General features: G+C 46.1%; 1 protein-coding gene across 3 annotated transcripts in view; it reads left to right on the plus strand.

Moving 5' to 3' along the window:
- The window catches only part of KCNH5 (potassium voltage-gated channel subfamily H member 5), a 628,566-nt gene that overhangs the window by 562,093 nt on the left and 45,425 nt on the right, over window positions 1-21,048 (plus strand). For all 3 annotated transcript variants that reach the window (XM_069638250.1, XM_069638247.1, XM_069638248.1), the window contains one exon: window positions 6,450-6,702. In XM_069638250.1, coding sequence (XP_069494351.1) covers window positions 6,450-6,702 — 253 coding nt within the window. The remainder of the gene's footprint in view (window positions 1-6,449; window positions 6,703-21,048) is intronic.

The following is a 21,048-nucleotide window of genomic DNA, read 5'->3' on the forward strand; positions in this document are numbered from 1 at the left end:
GTAGGACCTTCAAGGTAAAGTGGCCAGCCTTGCAGACAGCGCTGACCGAGGCACCAGAGACAGGGAAGAGGGAAGGTAGACTCCCACATTCTTCACAACTGATACTGGGACAGGAGTGGTGCCAAATGAGGCCGGCCGAAAGGAGGAAGACCAGGAAGCACTATCGTGAGAAGATGCAGCACCCACTATAAGGATCTTGGTCTTGTCCCCATTAAGCTTAAGCCAATTGAGGCCGATCCACTCCCTAATGGCATCCAGGCAGACACTCAGGCGTATGACACTCCACTCTTGCCATGATCTAATGGGACCAGAATTTGCGTATCGTCCACGTAGGAGTAGCATCTGAACCTGTCGGAGCAGATCAGGGCAACCAGCGGCTGGATGTATAAATTAAATGATAGCGGGGACAAACCCGAGCCTTGAGGTACACCACATGACGGGAAGGGAGACAGAGTAGGATGGAGGTAGAGAAAAAGTTTGGCTCCTATTTCCCAAGAAAGGTGGAAACCAATCCAGCACGGGTTCCGAGAGGCCCACCAGTGACAAGCGTGTAAGGAGGATGGCATGATCCACGGTGTCAAATGCTGCGGACAAATCAAGCAGGATTAAGACCCCAGTGCCACCCCAATCAACTAGACAGCCAAGATCTTCCATCACAGAGACTAAGACGCTCTCTGTGCCCATGCCTGGCCGAAATCCAGACTGAAATGAATCGAGTCTAGCAGAAGAGTCAATAAAGGAAGAGAGCAGAGGAGAGACCAAAGATTCAAGAAGCTTCATAGAGAAAGGAAGCAAGGAGATTGGGCGGAAATTAGACGGGTCAGATTAATCTAACAAGGGTTTTTTTAAACGTGGGATCCCCGTAGCCTGTTTTAGTCTAGGAGGAATAACAGCTGATTGACAGGACACATTCCCTGCTTGGGTGATATCTGTAATTAGGCCAGGTAGAATGTTTTTCAAAATGCCAATAGGAATAGCATCAGAAGGAGATGCTGATTTTACACCATAGCGGCTGAAAGATCATCTTCTGAGAACACTGGGAAACTAGACCATTCAGCGGTACACTCCAGACCTGTTAGCCGCATTCTTGCTGAGGTTTCTCTCTGATCCAACTGGATTCCCTGACGCATTTTCTCCGTTTTTGTGTGGAAAAACTGTGCCATAGCATCACAGCGTGACTGGGAGGACGGGACCACAGGGGTCCCTCAGGGTTAATCTTTATCGCTATTACTTCTTAATCATTACTTCTTATTACTGTTGGCTGACCTCATTGCTTAATCTGGTGTATTTTTCTATACCAACACCGCCGATAGACTACACATTTTCAAACTAAACTCTGCTGTGTTGGATGCGACATTGAAGCTGAAATCCTGCTTGGAGGTCGGTCGTTGGATGGCCGAGCCTAATCGGCTGTAAAACAGAGATTCTGGTTTATGGTCCGCTAAAGGCCAGTTCATTCTGGCATGCTGATTTTTTACCAGAATTTTCAGGCCCCTACCCAGCGCCTAGCCCTTTCATTAAGAGTCTGGGGGTTCAACTCCTCCCCTCTGGCTCTAGAGAGGGGCAGATTGCAGCAATTTGCAAGGCGGGTTTCTTTAAATTGAGACTTCTTAAGAAGGTGCTTCCTTTTGTCCCTCTGCAGTGTTGTGCAAGAGTAGTCACAGCCTCCATAATGGGGGCATTGGACTATTGTAATGGCATCTATTCGGGCCAGCCAGATATTTTGATCTAGCGCCTTCAGATATTGCGAAACTCTGCAGCACGATTGGCATTGAATGCGTGCCGGCGGTTTTCTGCCTTGCTCCTATTGGTTAGACCTCATTGGCTGCCTGTAAGAAGCAGCATAACGTTTAAGGCAAACGGCCTCATCACGAATTGGGGGGTTGTGCATTGTGCATCAGGCCTTTCTTCTGACTGGACCTGCTTTTCTCCAGACAAAACTCATCCCCTATGCACCTTCTCGTATTCTGCGCTCAGACTCTGCAAATTTGTTGCAAGTACCGCGTTTCTGTCACGCTCGAGCTGTGCGGGGGAGAGCGTTCCTTCGCAGTCTGGTCCCTGTGCTATGGAATTCATTACAAGCACATCATACGGAAGATTCCGGAACCATTCCTGCTTCCCGGAAGGCCCTTAAGACTCTTTTGTTCTGAGGAGGTGGGCGATTTGTATGGATTTTCTTTACTGTTCGCTTTTAGCGACCAGGTGCCTTCTGGCCGTGGTCGCGCTCATTAAACTTGCATACATACGTTCCTCATTGCAGACCTTTCTTCGTTCTTCTTGTCTTCTCTTCTCCACCGGCTGATTCCTCTGCTTCATGTGCCCAGATATAGTGCTGCTCCTCGGCCACAACCTCTTCCTCTGCAGGCTGGGGAGAGAATGAACACCCTTCATTAATCTGATGCTGTCCCTTTAAACCTCCTGCCACCCCCTAATTGGCTGAAGTCTTTCAAGGTCCCACCCCTTGGGATAGCTGTAAAGGTCTGTCTCTGGACATCGCTCCCCTCTTCTGAGGACCTGCCTATTCCTAATTTGCCGTGCGACAGGTAAGGTATAAGGCCAGTCCCGTCATTGGTTTGCTCTACATATTCTTGTATATTTATTCTCCTGTTGTTGGCCGTGCTGTTTGGCCGCTTTGCTGTCGCCCAACTTCTCGTAAGCCTGACCGGCTTCTGGCAGGCGTAGGTTGGGCACTGTTGCTAACGGTGCCAGTGCTTCCGTGAAAACCATGCCATTAGGGGCCGGTGCTCCCAGCATTTCAGACCTGCCGGCAGCAGCAGCCCCTGCAGGCTTCCTCGTAGTCTGGCGGTCTAGAAAGGGTGCCAGTACGTTACTTATTTCCGGACCGCCAGACTTGGAATGAGGCCCACCTGGAAACCGGTGTATGACACATTGCTGTTGGAGCTTTATTGTCACTGATACAGGAAGCTGCAAATACATATTTAGCTGCGTAAACGAACCAGAATGAAACTGCACAATCTCTTGCAGTCAATTCCAGCAGAGATTGACACAATTCTCTGAAGAGCTTTAACCTCCATTTAATTTAATTACGTGCCACAGAAGTTTAGTTTACTTGAAGCTTTGACATTTTTTAATTGGACATAATCCCTTTGGAGATTTTTCTTGGGCTCTGTCGACCAGGCGTGATGATTGACAGATCAGGCGCCTTTTCCCGAATGGAATTTGAAATGATCAGTAAATTAAAAAATAGTAAAACACATCCCATAACTCAGCCACACCATGAAAGATCTACAACAAATGCGGCGCACAGGTAGAAAACTAAACATTATTTCAGCAGTTTACAAACACCAACCAAAGCTGGCACATATGCCAATTAATAACAAAATTAGCAAGTACTAAACCAAGGTAGCCCACTGTGTCCAACCTTGCTGCATTAGCCCACTGTGTCCAACCTTGCTGCATTAGCCCACTGTGCCCAACCTTGCTGCATTAGCCCACTCTGCCAGCATATTATATCTAAATGAACTAGCACACTGTGTCTCTGCCGCACTAGTCTACTGCGCATCGGCTAAAAATCAAATTGAACTCATCACACCTCTTGGCGTAGTATACCCTCCCTGCCTCCCCTCCCTGTCTCCCCTCCCTGCCTCCCCTCCCTGCCTCCCCTCCCTGTCTCCCCTCCCTGCCTCCCCTCCCTGTCTCCCCTCCCTGCCTCCCCTCCCTGCCTCCCCTCCCTGTCTCCCCTCCCTGCCTCCCCTCCCTGCCTCCCCTCCCTGTCTCCCCTTCCTGCCTCCCCTCCCTGTCTCCCCTCCCTGCCTCCCCTCCCTGTCTCCCCTCCCTGCCTCCCCTCCCTGTCTCCCCTCCCTGCCTCCCCTCCCTGCCTCCCCTCCCTGTCTCCCCTCCCTGCCTCCCCACCTCCCCTCCCTGCCTCCCCTCCCTGTCTCCCCTCCCTGCCTCCCCTCCCTGCCTCCCCTCCCTGTCTCCCCTCCCTGCCTCCCCACCTCCCCTCCCTGCCTCCCCTCCCTGTCTCCCCTCCCTGCCTCCCCTCCCTGTCTCCCCTCCCTGTCTCCCCTCCCTGCCTCCCCTCCCTGCCGCCCCTCCCTGCCTCCCCTCCCTGCCTCCCCTCCCTGTCTCCCCTCCCTGTCCCTCCCTGCCTCCCCTCCCTGTCTCCCCTCCCTGTCTCCGGCCGCCTGTGCCCATTGCAATATGATTAAGACACTCTCTTCAAACCTCTCTAGCAATTACCATCATAATAATAATCCACAGTAGACCACCCACCAACGACCATGACCAGCATCAGAACCTTACCACGCCCGGTCACAGAAATAAGGGCACGGGAGGGAGAGCCCGGTACTATGGGCTAGCTAAGGCTGCACACAAGAAAGGGGGTCCTGCCTGTAAGCATACTATTTCTTTGCAACTTGTTCAAATGCAAATCTACTTCTATATATAGCAAAAAGGCAGCATATTATTTACTTTTTATAATGCATGGCTGTGTACAAATAATGCAGTTAGGCACTGCATATAGTTAGTGACAGTCAGTTTTTTTACTGATCGCAGGCACGCTTTTTTTTTTTTAGAAAACCAAATACATAAGTTAAAATATAAATATACATACTGTGACCAAGAAAGGAAAAAGCACGACTAAGGTTCACAGAGCACTTATGCAAAGTATCTCATCGTTCGAGACAGGTACAGGTATTGTAATCCCAACAGGGTAAAACAAACAGGCAAAAGCATTGCTTCAGGCCAGTGCAGATTATCACATGATTTGAGAATCATACAGATACCACAATAGTGCAGTCACAATAGTGTTAATTATTTTCACATGTGAACGGGAGTTTCCAGAAATATCACAGGCACTACTTCATGCAATTTAGTCATTCAGTTATAAGCATTATGAATATGCTGAGAAAGGTAGTCCAAAAGGACTGAATCCACAGGGTGCACAAGATCCTGCACCTCGCAGGTCGTAAGGGAAGTAAAACCGCTCGGATTCTACCCTGACTCCACCGTAACCATGAGGAAACAAGTCAACTCCCTAGCGCCCACATCAGCTTACACATGCAAACTAATCAGGGCCTGCAGACCTTAGCTATCCTCGTCCAGCTGCATCACCCTAGCAAACGCCCTCATACTCTCAAGATTGGACTATTGTAAAGCCCTATACCTGGGGGCTAACAAATAAATCTTAAACAAGATGCAAATGCTACAAAATAACGCCCTAAGAACAGCACTAAATATCCCAAATAAAGATCACATATCCGTGATTAGAAGACAAAACCACTGGCTGACAATCAAGGACAGAATCCTGCTGAAAACAACTCCCCAGACCCATAAATGCCTGAATAATGCAGCACCACGGTACCTTTCCGACCGGATAGTCGAGAAAACAACCACTCGCCTGACCAGATCCTCCAACTCATGCTGCCTCAGCGTACCACGCTTCAAACTAGGCAAATCTGGCGGCAGAAGTTTCCCAGTTATGGCAGCCCAAACGTGGAACTCAATCCCCTACTCACTCCGGGTTGATCAAACCTACCCTAGCTTCAGACAAAACATACAGAAATGGATCAGAACCAATGACGCTCACCCCAGGACCCAATGATAAACAACATATTAAGGCAAATATCAGTGATCATAAAACCTTACAACTGAAACTACCCATATTGTACGGCAATATAATTGTATATATTTGTAATGTAACTGTATATATCCTCAATGCTTACCTGCAATTTATGAACCATAATTTGTACACTGTGAATATCGCCAACTTTTACCTGTATTACCATGTCTGCACCTCCAAGTACCTCAAGCCTAAATTCTCCTTGTACTGCTTGCGCCCAGTTACCCTCTGGTTTGGCGCGCCATACAAATAAAACAAACAAACTACGAACAGCCGTGTGATATTGTCAGTGCATGGATTTGCAGTTCTGCTAACATCTAAACATTCAGATGACTACATTCTGAGAACATGAGTTTAGATCTACACTTGTGGAGGACAGATAATGATTTGTATTTTTAAATGCCTTATTTAATGCACTGCTTTGCGATGTTGTGGTGATATTCTGTACACAAAGCCTAATGCAAAGACATGTGAAATCTTTCATCCTCCACTGAAAAGTGCGGTTTATAAGATCTTTGCGCCACGCCTTTGTGTGGAAATGAACTCCACGACTTCTAGCTAGTAGGAATTATGGTCTAATTGTAGTGGGGGCGGGGGGGTTCGGGACGTGGTCTATAACTTTTCTCCTCGACTAGGAGCCCTTTACTGCGATGAAGGAACCTGTGGTCTCAAAAGGTAATGTGACTCCTTCTGTGTACCTTTATTGTTTAAGTAACAGTGCTTCTTTTCTTGGCTGACTTTAAGCTGGTCCCATGCAGCCTACAATGCTTTTAATAAACCTCTGAAGTGCCTATAATGGCATAGGGTGTGTTGTGAAAGCTCCCAATATAATAGATATTAGACCTTGTTTTGTTCTTCTTTCTAGGTCCTAGCAATCTGTCCCAAGGACATGAGAGCGGACATCTGTGTGCATCTAAACAGGAAGGTGTTTAATGAGCACCCAGCCTTCCGCTTGGCCAGTGATGGCTGCCTTCGAGCGCTTGCGGTGGAGTTCCAGACTATTCACTGCGCTCCTGGAGACCTCATCTACCATGCCGGTGAAAGCGTGGACGCACTCTGCTTTGTGGTCTCTGGATCACTGGAAGTTATACAGGATGACGAGGTGGTGGCCATTTTAGGTACTGTAATCTCCACCTACAACAATGTTGAGGTGATTCTTCTGAAGTTAGTATGCTGTGATACTGTGTGTTCTAATGCAATCTCCAATAAAACAGCACAACCTCTGCTTTGTTATAAGGCAACGAAAGAGCATATATTTATCTGAGTTCTAGCCTAAAATGTTACATTTTGTTGGTCTCTCATATATTTCAATTAACCTGCTTAATAGCATTGAGAATCAAGTAAACATGACATTTCAAAATGATTTACAGTGATAGCATCGAATGCCTTAGCATCTAAAAAAAGCAACGAAAAAAAAGCATCACTTTTTTTTTAATGGGAGGTCCCCCCCCCCCCCATGCCTTTTTTTCGATGCTTTTGGCATTCAATGCTTTGTATTCGATGCAATGACTGGATACCTTCAAAATAGCAGAACTTAATCCTGACTATGTAGAGGTGTGTGCGTGTGTCCCTGGGGAGTGTCGGGCAGGAAGGTAGTCTGGGTCTTACACTGATGGGATCTTGTCTCAGCTTCATAGATGAACAAAAGCACTGCACTGGGAGATTGGATCATCAAGGTAACCACTTCAAACACGAAGGATCTTCCCCAAGAACCGCAGCAGATCTCACAATGCCTTTAAATTCCAGCTAACCTTAGCAAACAGAACATTCCTTGAGCACTATACACAACAAATGCGGGGGAGTTGGAATGCAACTCAAACGCATTCAAAACAAATGTGTAAATACCTGATATTACAGGGTGTGGGATGCTTTGAACGCAAAGAGGATCCATTACACCTTCCCCATCCAAGAACCTCAGAGAGAATTTCAGAGGGTTTCAGTTTTACTTGTAGCCATAACGTCCCTTTTTAACAAAGTTTTTTCAGATCATTTCATGGGTTTTTACCAGTGCATGCTATTTTCCAACAACTTACTAATATCATACGTACCCCAATATAGCAACGTTATTTATACATATGCGGCTGGCGTCACTTCCCGCAGTCGGGGAGTGGCACGGCCGAGTCAAGAGGACTTGATGTCGGGTAATACTGTGCCCCCTCTCGGAAACGTTTCCGATCAGCTGTTACTGAAATGATATCTATCAGATATGGAATCTGCAGGAGAAGAACTCATAGAAGAAAGAACATTACTGGTAAGTAATTTCTCCTTCTTACCTATACATCTGCACCCTAAAAGTATAACAAAATCATACAAAGTGCCAAACATTCGTTAGCAGACCATGCTCACATCCGGGACTAAGTTGGAGTAATGTGAAGGCTGTGGTGGTTTAGAACAGATGAAGTGATTTAGTCTGTACCACACCCACCAATCTCAGACAATTAAAATGAGATTTAAATATCACGTCATCTTCCCATCCGGAAAAATAGCTTTACATACTTGATTAACCTCTGTCTTGAAGCAGCTCTTGTTCAAGCTGACAACAATGGCCCCCAAAACGCTCTGTTAGTCAATGGCTCCCCTCTCCATGCGATTGAACAGAAGATTGCCACAGGTCCAGCCTTTGGATGAAAATAGCAAATGTGCTGGAATATTGGCAATAAGGAGAGCGTAGGCTCATCTGCCAGAAGTCTCCAGCAATAGTGAATCGGGACCCCTCCAGTGTGAGAGTGCTCCAAGCCGAACAGACTAGTCTGGTGCAGTTAGCTCTCAGGTTCCCCCATTTCTGTCAACCCTCCCGCCGTGCCAGCTCTCTTGCTACAGACTAGAGCTTTACCCAGGTTAGCATTGTTAAGGGATGAAGGAATGATGGCAGGCCAGTTCCCTGATGCTTCTGAATGGACCCTGGCAGACAGCAGTCCATGCAGGACTTCAGCTTTGTCCTGCTTCAGTTTAGCTGGGGGGTGCGGGGGGGTAAGCTCTGGGGCAACGCGCTCGACTTGAAAGCAAGACGATGGAGCAACGGAGGTTCGATCCCGGGTCTGCACTTAGAAACCTCTGGGTTTTAAGCGTGTTATAAATAACCAATTACAGAGAACAAAACTCAACCTTTGTTATGTTATGTTAACAGCACTTATAAAGTGCAACGGTCACCTGGAGGCATCTTGGCGCTATACCATAAGTAGTGCACAGTCGGGCACAGAGAACCGGACAATTAGAATAAAACGGTTTTCAGAGCGTGACGGAAAGGAAGGTGATCCTCCCATAGCACGGAGGCACAATGGAAGAGAGTTCCATGCCTTTGCCGCGGCCACAGAAAAAGCTTGACCGCCGATGCGTGAGAACTGTATCCGTGGGATTTGAATAATCGGGGTAGGTTGAGAGCGCAGTGCTCTAGCGGCAACATACAGACACCATTTTGTTTGAAGATATTCAGCCCCCTGTTTGTAATGGGCTTTTTGCACAATACACAGAGACTTAAACAGCACGCGCTTCTCTACTGAAAGCTGGTGAAGAATGGGGTTCATGTGGGACCCGAAGACGGCGGAGTAAGTAAGCAGGAGAAGCAACATAAAGCACATTACAATAGTCAATTCCACTTATCACTAAAGGAGAGAGAACGGGAGCATGGCATTTAATATGAATATAGGGAAAGACCAATACAAAGGGTCGTAAGCATGAAATGTCCCTTTTGGCAAGTTAATGCCGCTTTAACAGGCATAGATAGTGAGGCCAAGATCTTAATGCCCAAGTCTTTGAAGAGGCCAGCAGAGGGAAGAGTCCTAAACTATTGGGCCAAAAAATCTCAAGTCCAAAAAGATAAAGGATGAGCAGAGCCCACAACCAGTACCTCCAGAAGTGAAATAAAGCGGAAATTGGAGAGAACCGTGGGGTCAAGAGAAGGTTTTTTTAAGAAGAAGAATTACCAAAGCATGCTTTAAATCCCTGGGAATGAAACCTGAGGAAACCGAAAGATTGACTGCCATTGCCAACCAAGCGACCATCTCACCCGACATGTCTTTCCAAATGGAAAGCGGGATTGGGGCAAGAGGCGACACAGATTTTAGCCCATTAATAGCAGACAATACATCTTGGTATATGACCTTTGCACCACCTAGCGCTCTACCCTCGCTCTTCCTTTGGTGTTGCCAGCCACACTACCCACCTTAGTAAAGCTGGAATCTGGGGAGAGTCTGAAGTCAGAAGGTATGGGGGCAGCAGGAAACCTCAGTTACTGAATGATGTTTCATTTCACAGCCCCATCGGTTTTCATAGGACCGCGGTCCCAGACACATCTCTACACCACACCAGATGAAAATGCAAAGTATGCCAAGTGGGACTCCATTTGGCTTAAAAGGTGACCCACTTCACAGAGAAAGAGAAACCTTGCAGAGCATCCCACCGCGTAACTTTCTTCTCAGACCTGCTCCTCAGCCACTTAGGGCACTATGATGAATTGAACCCTCTGTTCCTCCTGTAGCTGGACTTAATCACTTCTTCACTGTTGCTGAAGACGGCCCAGAGTCAGCTGATGTGCAGTGTTTCGGCACTGGAATTAGGGATGAATGCATTTTACTAGACTTGTCATCACTTGTGGACCAGAGTGGTGCATGAGCTTTACTGGAGTATTTGATGTGTGTAGGCTTGGGCCTTCATTGGAAGGCCCACAGGGCTCAGAAGACAAATCATTCATACTAAGCCTTTATGAACTTAATATAAATACTGAAAGGAGAAAGCAGTAGGAAAAGAACAATGCCATAGATATCATTATTGACAAGTGCCAGTATTCTCAGACCAGCACACAGGTAGTGGTTCCAGAGGTGGTGGCGCGCTGCAGAACTGCTGCAAGAGTCTGTAGCAGGAGCCAGGCCATTGCCAGGAGTAACAGGTGTGCTAACAGACTTCTAGTCCTGTTGTCTTAGGTCCCTGTGCATTGCAGCACTTGCTGTATTCTAATGCCTGGCTTGGTTTCAGGCAGCAGTCCATGACCTGTCAACACAAAGGGAGGAATAAGGGGAAAATGATATTTACCCTGCTGTACAAGCATCAACCCTCGAATAAAGGTAATTAACCTTAAACACATACACAAAGGTGTGTAAGCCGCTTTCTAATTCATGGAAGGGATACTAATAACTCATAGGTTCACAAGCACAACTAAAGTGGAAAGTGGGCGACGAGTGGTCTGTCGTGGTGTCGGGCAGTCTGCTTACCACTTTCACTGTTCCAGAAGGTGGAGACTCTGCTCCAGAGTCCCACAGAGACTACATAACATCATTTGCAGTGTGGAGCGCGCGCAGAAAGTGGGCGACAAGTAGTCTGTCGTGGTGTCAGGCAGTCTGCTTACCACTTTCATTGTTCCAGAAGGTGGAGACTCTGCTCCAGAGTCCCACAGAGACTACATAACATAATTTGCAGGTCGGAGCACGCGTGGAAAGTGGGCGACAAGTGGTCTGTTGTGATGCCGGAGGTCAGAGACCATAGGCACCTCACAAGAATAGATTAGCCCGCAGACCAACGAGATCGACTTCCGCTCCTGTCCAAACAACTGCAAACACGGTAAACTGTGTAAGCTGATTGAGGCTTTGAATCCCTGATAAAGTACAGAAGACTGGGGACTGTTTAACCTTATACATCACCCCCCCCCAATCACCCCTTGCTCAAAGATAATGGCGACAAAGATTCCAAGAAACGTGTCCTCTAGTCTGGGTCACGAAGAGGAAGACGGGCGTTGTCTCAGAAGCTCACGTCTGAGACCAGATGGAGGAAAACCACAGGGTTTCTCTTCACTTGACAAGGGAGAAAGTATTGCAAACAAAACACACGCAACACAAGCGAACACCAAAATTGCAGGGCGGCCTAACCAGCCGAGCGGAGCACAAAAACTCTCAGACTCGGCCGGCACCGCTACAGAAAAAACAAATATTCACTCCCTACCTGAGAGCGGCGGGGAGTGGGAGGACCAGGAGGCGAGATTCGCATTCATGTTGCCGGCTTGCGGAGACTGCCATGCGCAGGACCTGGCCCCTCAGCCCGGTGACGCCGTGTCCGCCTCGCTGGCGTCCTACAGAGGGAGGACGGAGTGTGTCGGCGCGGTGGACGCCGAGGTAGGTGGCATGCCAGCTGTCGAAGTCCTGTCGGCGAGCTTGGGAGGAGACACGGCGGGGGACCTGTTGGCATTTCCGCACTCCGCTCCTGGAGTGGGCATGGAGCGGGGAGCGGGTCACGGGCACAGCCGCGAGCGTGCTCCAGCGAAAGGAGGTCACATGGCGCCTGTTACAGAAGGAGAGCAGGCTGAAATCAGACCCATTCAGCCAGGCAGTCGGCCTGCCTAACAACTGCACAAGTGCACGCTGGTAAAGACGGCTTGAAGGTGCAAAACACAGAAAACACACTGACAAGTTCAGACAACATCTTGAGCCAATCTGACCTATCATCTATAGACTCGACACTAGCACAAAATACCAAAAAGAGATCTAGAGAGGGCAGTGAGAAACGAGCACAAAACAAAAAAACATATTGTTCGCAAAAAGTCACAGCACCAAAAGAAAAAGGCAGATCAAATTCTAGAGCGTGCTCCGCAGGCTCGAAAAAGCCCATCACAATGCGGATACTAACCGATTTCTTTCAAGCACAACTGTCCACAAAGAATACAAATTTCAGAGAACTCTCCGACGCCAAAATGCTTGCAGCAGTAAAGGAAAACTTTCCATGTGCAAAGCAACACAAGCTTGACAGTGAACCAGTTATAATTCATGAACAACTGGGGGTGCCAGAGTCGCAGATACCTGCACAGACATGAAGCCGTGAGACCCCGCCAGAGGTATGGCCAGCAAAAAACACAGCACCCTGTCATAATACTGAGTCTGAGAATGAAATATGCCCAGACATACCGCCACAGCAGAACCTGCCAAAGACAGCGAAAAGCGTGAAGGCTGTCATCTGCACCGCAGGTCCAAAACAAAACTACAAAACGGACGCAAACGGAAGCAAAAGAGGCCATTTCCAATCTTGAAGTGGACCTACATGAACAACAGCTAGCAACTGACAGTGAATTACCAAACAACCTGCGGCCAGGCAAATCCCAGATACTGCATGACAAGCAGTTAAACACAGAACAACACTCCGAGAAAGAAAACCGCAGTGCGGCCCCATCAACACTTTTTTTGGAGGATGAGCTACCTGCAGAGAAAACTTCTTCCAGCATAGAAGCAGTTAATGAAAGAGGACCGTTTGAAGAAGTAGAAATACAGGCCAAGACCCAAGGCAAAAGGAGAAACTCCTTGGAGCTTTCGGTTAATAACTCAGCTTACAAAGCACATAGTGCCACTAATCAGTTACAAACGCCGAGAAGAGCCAGCGATCAAATACACACTCCAGGAAAGGGTCCCACTTCGCAGACCACATTCACAATTCCTGAAAAGCCTACAAAAAAAACAGACATGCTAAGCATAATGTCTGCAATAACAATAGCCCTTGCTCCGTTTTGTAAACTTTACGAGGCGATTAACGATACAGTAAAAGACCAACAAACCATGCAGGCCATGATCCTGACCAAAGTAACGCACTTAGAGGGCTACATTACCACAAAGGTGAAAGTAAAATCTATGAAAGCACAATGGACAAATTTGCGACTCACTTGATGGATAAAATTACAGCAAAAATGGCAAAGCAAGAATTGCACGCAAAAAATGCTGCCGACTGCTCCTGAAACCAAAGATTCAGGATCACAAACGTCAGCAATCATTGACCTAATTTCTGACAGCAAAACAACATCCATGCTAGGACTGAAGACCACAAGAGCCAGCACTGAAAGCATGGAAAAAGCCAAAACAGCAATAACCAACACTTCCACGGTGGTACTAGTTTTGAACAAAAAATCAGCGACCAGCAAGAAGGAAAGCGAGGACCCCGAGCCGGCATATTCAATATTTGAAAAAAAAATCCAAGGACTAAGGCAGCTGTAGGTAACATCAACACTTCAATATATGAAGACGCAGATCAACCAAGAGATGAACGCAATACACAGGTCCAACCGTCAACTACGAGAACACTAAAAACAAACGCTGTTATACATACATCAAGCAGCAATGAGCAGCAGATCAAATCAAACCAAGTGAGAAATGAAAAGAAAAAATCAAGACCTGCTTGCCCAAAATCAGTAGCAGAGTTTCTCATAGACGACACATTAGTGAATGTCAGCATTTACTCGGAGGATGAACCAGCGCAATCCATGATACCTGAGGCAAGATCACAAGACAAAGAACAAAGGCATCCCTCAGACATTGAAGTATCTCCAATCCTGAAAGGATCGCCAGAACTTCCGCCCGATAGCCTTGCTTGATGCTATGGGAAAAGTCTACGGATCTTTACTTTTAAAGAAATTTCAAACCTGGGCCGCCTCTGCAAACTGTAATGATCATCTGCAAGCAGGCTTTAAGAAAAACGCTGGGACAGCTGGAAATATCTTGGCATTCAGCATCTTGAAAAGCAAAGCCTTACAACTCAGACAACGTCTCTTTGTCGTGTTTGTAGACTTCACTCAAGCGTTCGACCGCATCGAAAGACATCGCCTCTGGAAGAAACTAAAAGATTGGAACTGTCCAGAAGACATCTTAGCTCCCATTCATGCCCTTCATCACAACACTTTGGTGAGGGTGCGCTTAAGTCGAGAAGGAGACTTATCGGCAGAAATTCCAGTCACACGTGGAGTCAAACAGTGGTGCCCCTTAGCTTCAGCTCTATTCCTGGCCTATATAGGGGACCTCCAAGAAAGTGCAAAGTCAACCTGAGCATTCCCTCCAAAAATTGGAAATACAGCGATTGGACGACTTCTCTATGCTGACGATCTCACGCTATTCAACCAGACGCCAATAGGACTGCAACGGCAACTCAATGGCCTTCTACAGTACACAAACGAAAACTTCCTTGAAATTAACTAAGAAAAAACCAAAGTCATGATCCTGCAAAAAAACAAAAAGAAAACTGACGACACAAAATGGCACCTGGGACAAGCAAAAATTGAGATTGTCCAAAACTTCAAGTACCTAGGAGTACAACTGGACAGCTCGAAACATGAAACCACCATGCAATCAGTTCTTCATGAAAAGATCAAAAAGCTAGCGGCTCAGGCAAAAGCAATAGATAGAAAATTCGGGAAGTTTTCGTTAACACCGATAATACATTTCTACAAAATGAAGGTGGTGCCTGCCGTGACATATGGCACTGAAGCCATGCCAACTATTCCAAAGAATCTCTTATCTAAACTAGAAGCTGCATTCTGGAGACTGGTGCTTAAGCTACCGAACTCTACATGAGGAGTCGCAATAAGACGGGAATTGAGCCTTCAGTCCCTGGAGTGTACTGCGAGTTGTAACGCAATAATGCTGTACAGGAAGTGCAGAACGGTCGACAGCAATGACATTTTTTCGAAATGATGAAGCGCGAGATGGACACAGGTAAATCTGAGATGTTGACAAGCTGGCAAAAGGAAAACACATTCCTACTTGACACTTTTGCCGCAGATGAAGACAGACTCATAGATAATCCATACAGAATCTTGCGTAAAATCAAGGAAGCAGACTAGGCAAAGACGACTGAAACAGCAGCCAAACAAAAACTTACCTCACACCTACCCGTTAACACAAAAAAACTGAACGAACTGCAAAACTTCATTAAGAAATTCCCGAACAGACAGGCACGTAACTTAATACTAAGAGCACGTCTAAACTTACTGGAAACTAATGACATTTTGCACATCAGAGGTCTTGCACAATCACCTAGTTGCCGATTATGTCATGACTTATCAATTCCACCACAAGAAACAATTCGCCACCTCCTGATGGTTTGTCCAGAAACTCGAGCAATAAGGCAATGCTATCTATCTCACGTGGCAGGAACAGACATACTGCTAGAGGAAGAAACGTGGTGGTGCAGGTTCATAGGAGGTGACAGAATTAGCTGGCAAATTGCCACAGCAAACATTTTGGAATATATTGTGAACAATCTTCTGAACGGAAACCAGCGACTTGTCGGAAATGATGTGGCAACAACATTTAAACAAACTTAATCGAAACAGGTGATGCAAGTTAACCCAGACAGATGTGAATGGACAACAGTATTGTAAAAATCTTTTATTGATTAAACAAAAAAGAATTTAAAAAAATTGTGCAGCATTGCTGGTAGTCAATAGGAACATTCAACCTGCCACCAGTCTGGTTTTATTATCAAAAATATAAACTTTTTATTCATAAGAACATCAAATAAAATTCATTTTTAAGAGACAGAACAATCAATTGTTTGTCAAGAAATGAATAGTTGTACAATTGTGCAGACAAGAAAATACACATAAACTAGCAACCGTAGAGGTGAACAGTTCACTACACACCAAATGGAAAAAATTAAACCAGTACAAAAGACATAAACAAGAACAAATATTAATATTCAAATAACTGGTACAGAACAGAATTATTACACTGTCAGTCAAACCAGTTCATACTCATTCAAACCACCCAACATGTTTCATTCCTCACTCTCAAATCACACCATAAAATCAAGGGAAATTCATCAGGGGAAACTTGTCTGTAAGTTAATCAACATACAACATAAAAACCATCACATTGGAAATGGTCATTGTATTCTGTCTGAACAGCAGAGTTGGCCGCTTAGTGGTCCAATTCTAGTTCGTCAAGACTCTAATAACAGCATACAAATTTGCTGTACATTAAGAGGATTATAGTAGACCTTGCCCAATGTATGACGTTCTAAACTGGCCGTGTGCGGGAAGCTGTAGAAATAGGGTGACTGAGTTGTTGGTAATCCGCCATCGTGGAAATTAAATAGTAATAACAGGATTATGTGTTCTTCGCTGAACCAAGAGAAACTTCAAACGAGTCAACTTCAGACGTAGCATCACGTATGGTCTTGTGGAACAGTAATAAATAAGAACGTCTCCACTGTGTTACTGTGCAGCGGTGGACCCCTCAGTCGGTTTCAGAGGTGGTCTCATCGGACTTCTAAATAGGTCGATGTATACTGGGTAGTGGCTAACGCATAGGCTTCACTGCCGTAACCCGGGATCTCGCCACGTACGGTTTGAATGCGTATATCATAGAAAGTTGACAAACACCGTTCAGCCAAAGCGTAGCAGCTGTGTTAATCAGGGCTGTAATCAAGAGACGCCGACCTCCCTCCTCCCAACGAAGCACATCCATGACCACCTCTTCAACTTGTATTGCTCCAGACGTGTAACGCCCTCGGCCAAGTCTTCACTGCATTGCCCTTCTCTTTTCTCCAAAAATGTAAACCTTGTCAGCCTGTCTTCGCCCATGATTACCAGCCTTTAGAAAACTGCATAAATGTCCAAATCCAGCTCAGTGTGTATCTTCTTTCTCGCCATGCTCCCAGTGGTGTGACCTGGCACACCGCCCAACGTGGCAAGCCTACTGTAAGTCTGAGACAAGGTAAGGCAGGAGTGAAACCCAAGAAAGTCAATTTTTGGTTAGTCCCCAAGTCTATTTACTAAGCCCCACTGAGATCTTCTCCATTACTTCTTATTGTTACCTTTTCACATCTCACCACACCTGTGCTTGAGATAAACACCCACGCCTGCCCTTCTTCCAGACCGGCACAATCCGCTTGCCTACACAACACTCCAGATAATCAATTCTGCAGCACTTTGGGAAGATTAGAGTGTTAGTGTTTCATGTATGAGTGTGACCTCCCTCAATTCAGTTGAGTGCTCACAAGGTCATCGTGCTTGTTCACACAGAGTGGGAAAGCATAATTATAGGAGAGCACACTGTCTGTGAGGGCAGCACTTTAAATCACCCGCTATCTAACTCCATGTGACTCTTTAGCATTGCAGATACAAGTCAAATCTAAGAGAAGTCAGATAGAGGGTGCCATAAAACGGGGGAGGATCTCAAGTGACAAAAACTATGCTAGGGTTCGACGACTTTGAGACTGGTGCTCAGACTTGAAAACTGAGTCAAGGGAAGCTAAATTGGGTATTCGGTTTTAAGAACACAGGATCATGAGAGCCAATGAACTGAAAGGAAAGAGGCTGAAGCAGTGGAGCTTGAGCAGTGTGTCTGCCACGATGTAACACTGAGCAGTCCCTAAGGCTTCCCCTGCAAACTTTAGGCAGAGCTTCTTTATACATCAAGTTTCCCCCCGGAATGCCTGAACATACATGTACTTAATCCAAGTCTGAATTGCACAGCAGATGTTCTCCATAATGGTCAATCCAAGCACTCCACTTAATGTGAACCAACAGTCACTGTCCTTGCACCTTCCTCCTTGTCACTTGACCTATCATAGGAGTTCCACTTAGACCTGGAGTTTTCTCAGAATCCGAGCACCGAGGGTAAAAGAACCTGTTGGGCGCCTCACGGCAGGTTCACTTGAGCTTCGAGAGGTTGATGAAAATCAGTGATTAGTGCTCTAACTCTTGACCAACCAGCCCTGGGTAAGGCACCCACTTTGAAAGATGTTGAACCAAAATGGGCTCTGAGTGTCGCAGCTCTGCTTTCCCACTGGCTTCTAGATCTGACCCTTTGGAGAGTTCAGATGACAAAAACTTCTCAAACTCACGTAGGCTAGTTTTCAAAGCAGGGTAAATTCCTGGGTCCCTGAGCCACATGCGTAGATTCTTCTTCAATTCTTTAGTCTCTCCTTTACAAGCTACCATAACCTAAGATTTTCACCTGCGTACTCACAATTGTTTCCAAGAATTATGCCGTCTACCTCAGCAAGATCTCCTGAGCGCAGAGAAACGTGGTTTCAAGTATTTAGGCACTTAATGGCAGTCCTTATTCGGACCTGTTATCCTGGAGGTAATGCCAACAGCGCCTGGTATTAATCCATTACCACAAGTGCCACGGCCTTCACCCCGTACAGACACCACATCCTTGGGTTCCTCAACTTCAGGCACAAGCCTCACCAACAGCCCCTGACTTCCCATGAGCCAGATCTGTCTGTTCAAGGAATGTCAGGACCCCCTCCTAAGTCCTCCAGTTTGGGATGACCCCACAGATGCAGAGGACTTGCTGAGAACCTTCCAGGATTTCCATGAGCAATCACTGGGACTATGGAATTTCTGAAGTTAACCTGCCCTTGAAACAGTGGATAGCAGTCTGCCTGCAGCTGACCTCTGAGGAATACAGAAAATGCCCCCCCAGCCACATATTATGGAGATTAATAAGATATGGATACACTGGATCCAAACCACTGGCTCACTGAGCAGACATTACAGCAGCGTTCTCAAAAGGATAGTGGTCTTTCTTGATATCAACGTCCTTTTTTGTCTAACCTCTTGGGATGGGTATGTCCAAAAGCCTGTTAGAAAGATGATATATCTGAACAGGGCCCTTCTTCAGTTCCAGGCTAATCCAGATACTATTCTGCCGGCTTGTAACTTGCGCCTATGTGAAGACATTGCAAAGTTGTCTGACTCTCAGCCTCCTGTAATGAAGGCTCATGTCTGGTTGTGAGGACCACCAAGGGTAGGACTCGGGGGACCGGGTGCTACCCCAAGCAAGTGGACACTAGTCATGGGGTGGATACCCAGTCCCCATTCCTTGGTACCAGTCACAGGGCAGGAGACCATCACAGTGCTCCTTCAGAGGACTGTACTGGTGACCCTGACTCTCCCCATCCCCCAGTAAGTTAAGGCAGTCCTGGTCACTGTAGTGAAGTCCCTCCCGAACTGATGGAACCTGAAGCCCCATGCAGACCGAAAGTCCTGACTTTGAAAAACAATAAACCCTCTCCCACCAAAGTAAATTTCAATTAAGGACATTAGTAGCGTTTAGCCTGATGCTATTTCCATTCAATCACTAGTATTGGAGAAGTCTGTTTCAATCAAGACTCTCGAAGAGCTCTAGAAACCTGCACTTAATACAATGTTGCAAGTTCACACATCTCTGATAACAGGTTACTCTGAGTCTGCGCAGGAGGCTTATGCTGGATACAATGTTGCATGCCTCGGGTATTCAGACTGGGAAGTTCTCTGGGGAAAATATACAATTACCAATTCCATATTATGTGGCAAGTGGTTCCTCAGGAAACATGCAATGTTGCAGTTTTCCTGCAAGTCAACCCTGAAAATTTAGAGCATTTCCCATGCTGTCACAGATGGCGTCAATATTATATAGATATTTTAGAGGAGCAGGTAGACACTTTCTCACTAGTTCCCGCCCCCTCACCACTGTCATACTGGAACGGCAGAAGAGCAGTAAATGGGAACCCATGTGCTCTTCCCATACCGCATTGCGTTTATGAGAGACGTTATACACTCAGCCATATTGAATGTACCCTTGCACTGAAAGTGTGGAACGATGTCAGCGCGCACCTATGGACGTCATGGAATGTTAAGTGAAATCTGACGAGGGCAGAGTGACGTCAAAAAGAGGATATATGAACCTATGCTGAAACGATATGAAAACACTGAAGAGTGACAATGTAACTGAAGCACCAAGAGAAACATGTACCTAAAGCTACAGTAATCATTGATCTAAAAGAAGAATTAAGTAACTTACTGGCCAATAATTGTGAATACGCAGTAACGCAAGGTAGAAAAGAAATATATAGAGACTTTCTATAGCAGAATATATAACGTAGCGAGGGCAGCCATGATAGGAAAATGGACGCTGGTTCAAATTGAATTCACCCTGCTACCTCAGAGACAGACTGAAGGCTGTAGAATCAGGAGACACGGGAGAACAGCTCTGTGTGCAGAGCTGACGTTGAGTCAAGGTTGGCCCAGAATTAAGAATGCTATTTTTAAGGAATAAGCACAGAGCACATAGGGAATTGCATGGATAAGCTCTGAATGTGGGACACATTCCTCATAGATTGAATAAGAGGAAAACATCTTCAGGAGCCAACTGCTGGTCAATTACAAGTGTGCAAAGTTTATATGAGATCGAGGGAGCAAGTCTCTAGAGGCCAAGAGAAGTAATAGCACTGTGCATAATTAAATCAAATAACAGTAAATGAAAGGCTGAAATTGACAAATTTGTGGTCTCTTTACATGTGACTCAGAAATCAAAAACAAGGGCTATTCATGTGAGCCACAGATGAAGATAGTGGTGTGCCCACACTTCCTTGAATGTTCCAGGACAGTGAACAGGCTGCAAGGTCAACTACAAATGGAAGACTTTGGCTTATGGCTGAGATTTATTTATTTATTTTGAATTTGTGTAGTGCACTAAGACCTCAGGCATCAAGGGGCTGTTGCATTCATATGCTTAAGGTTACAGTTCCAGTTGCTTACATTTGCTTAAAGTGTACAGTTGCCATTGCTTACATTGCTTAGGGTTACACTTAAGGTTGCTTGCAGTTACAAACATTGCTTAAGGAAACGGCTACAGTTACTAGATTCTTGCACTGCTTAAAGGTTACGGTTACTGTTGCTTAAAGAGTTACGCTCAAAGTTACTTACAGTTGCATACATTGCTTAAGTATAC

The sequence above is a fragment of the Ambystoma mexicanum genome, chromosome 14 (genome assembly GCF_040938575.1).
Source record: "Ambystoma mexicanum isolate Mex_15411 chromosome 14, UKY_AmexF1_1, whole genome shotgun sequence".
In the NCBI taxonomy this organism is placed as follows: domain Eukaryota; kingdom Metazoa; phylum Chordata; class Amphibia; order Caudata; family Ambystomatidae; genus Ambystoma; species Ambystoma mexicanum.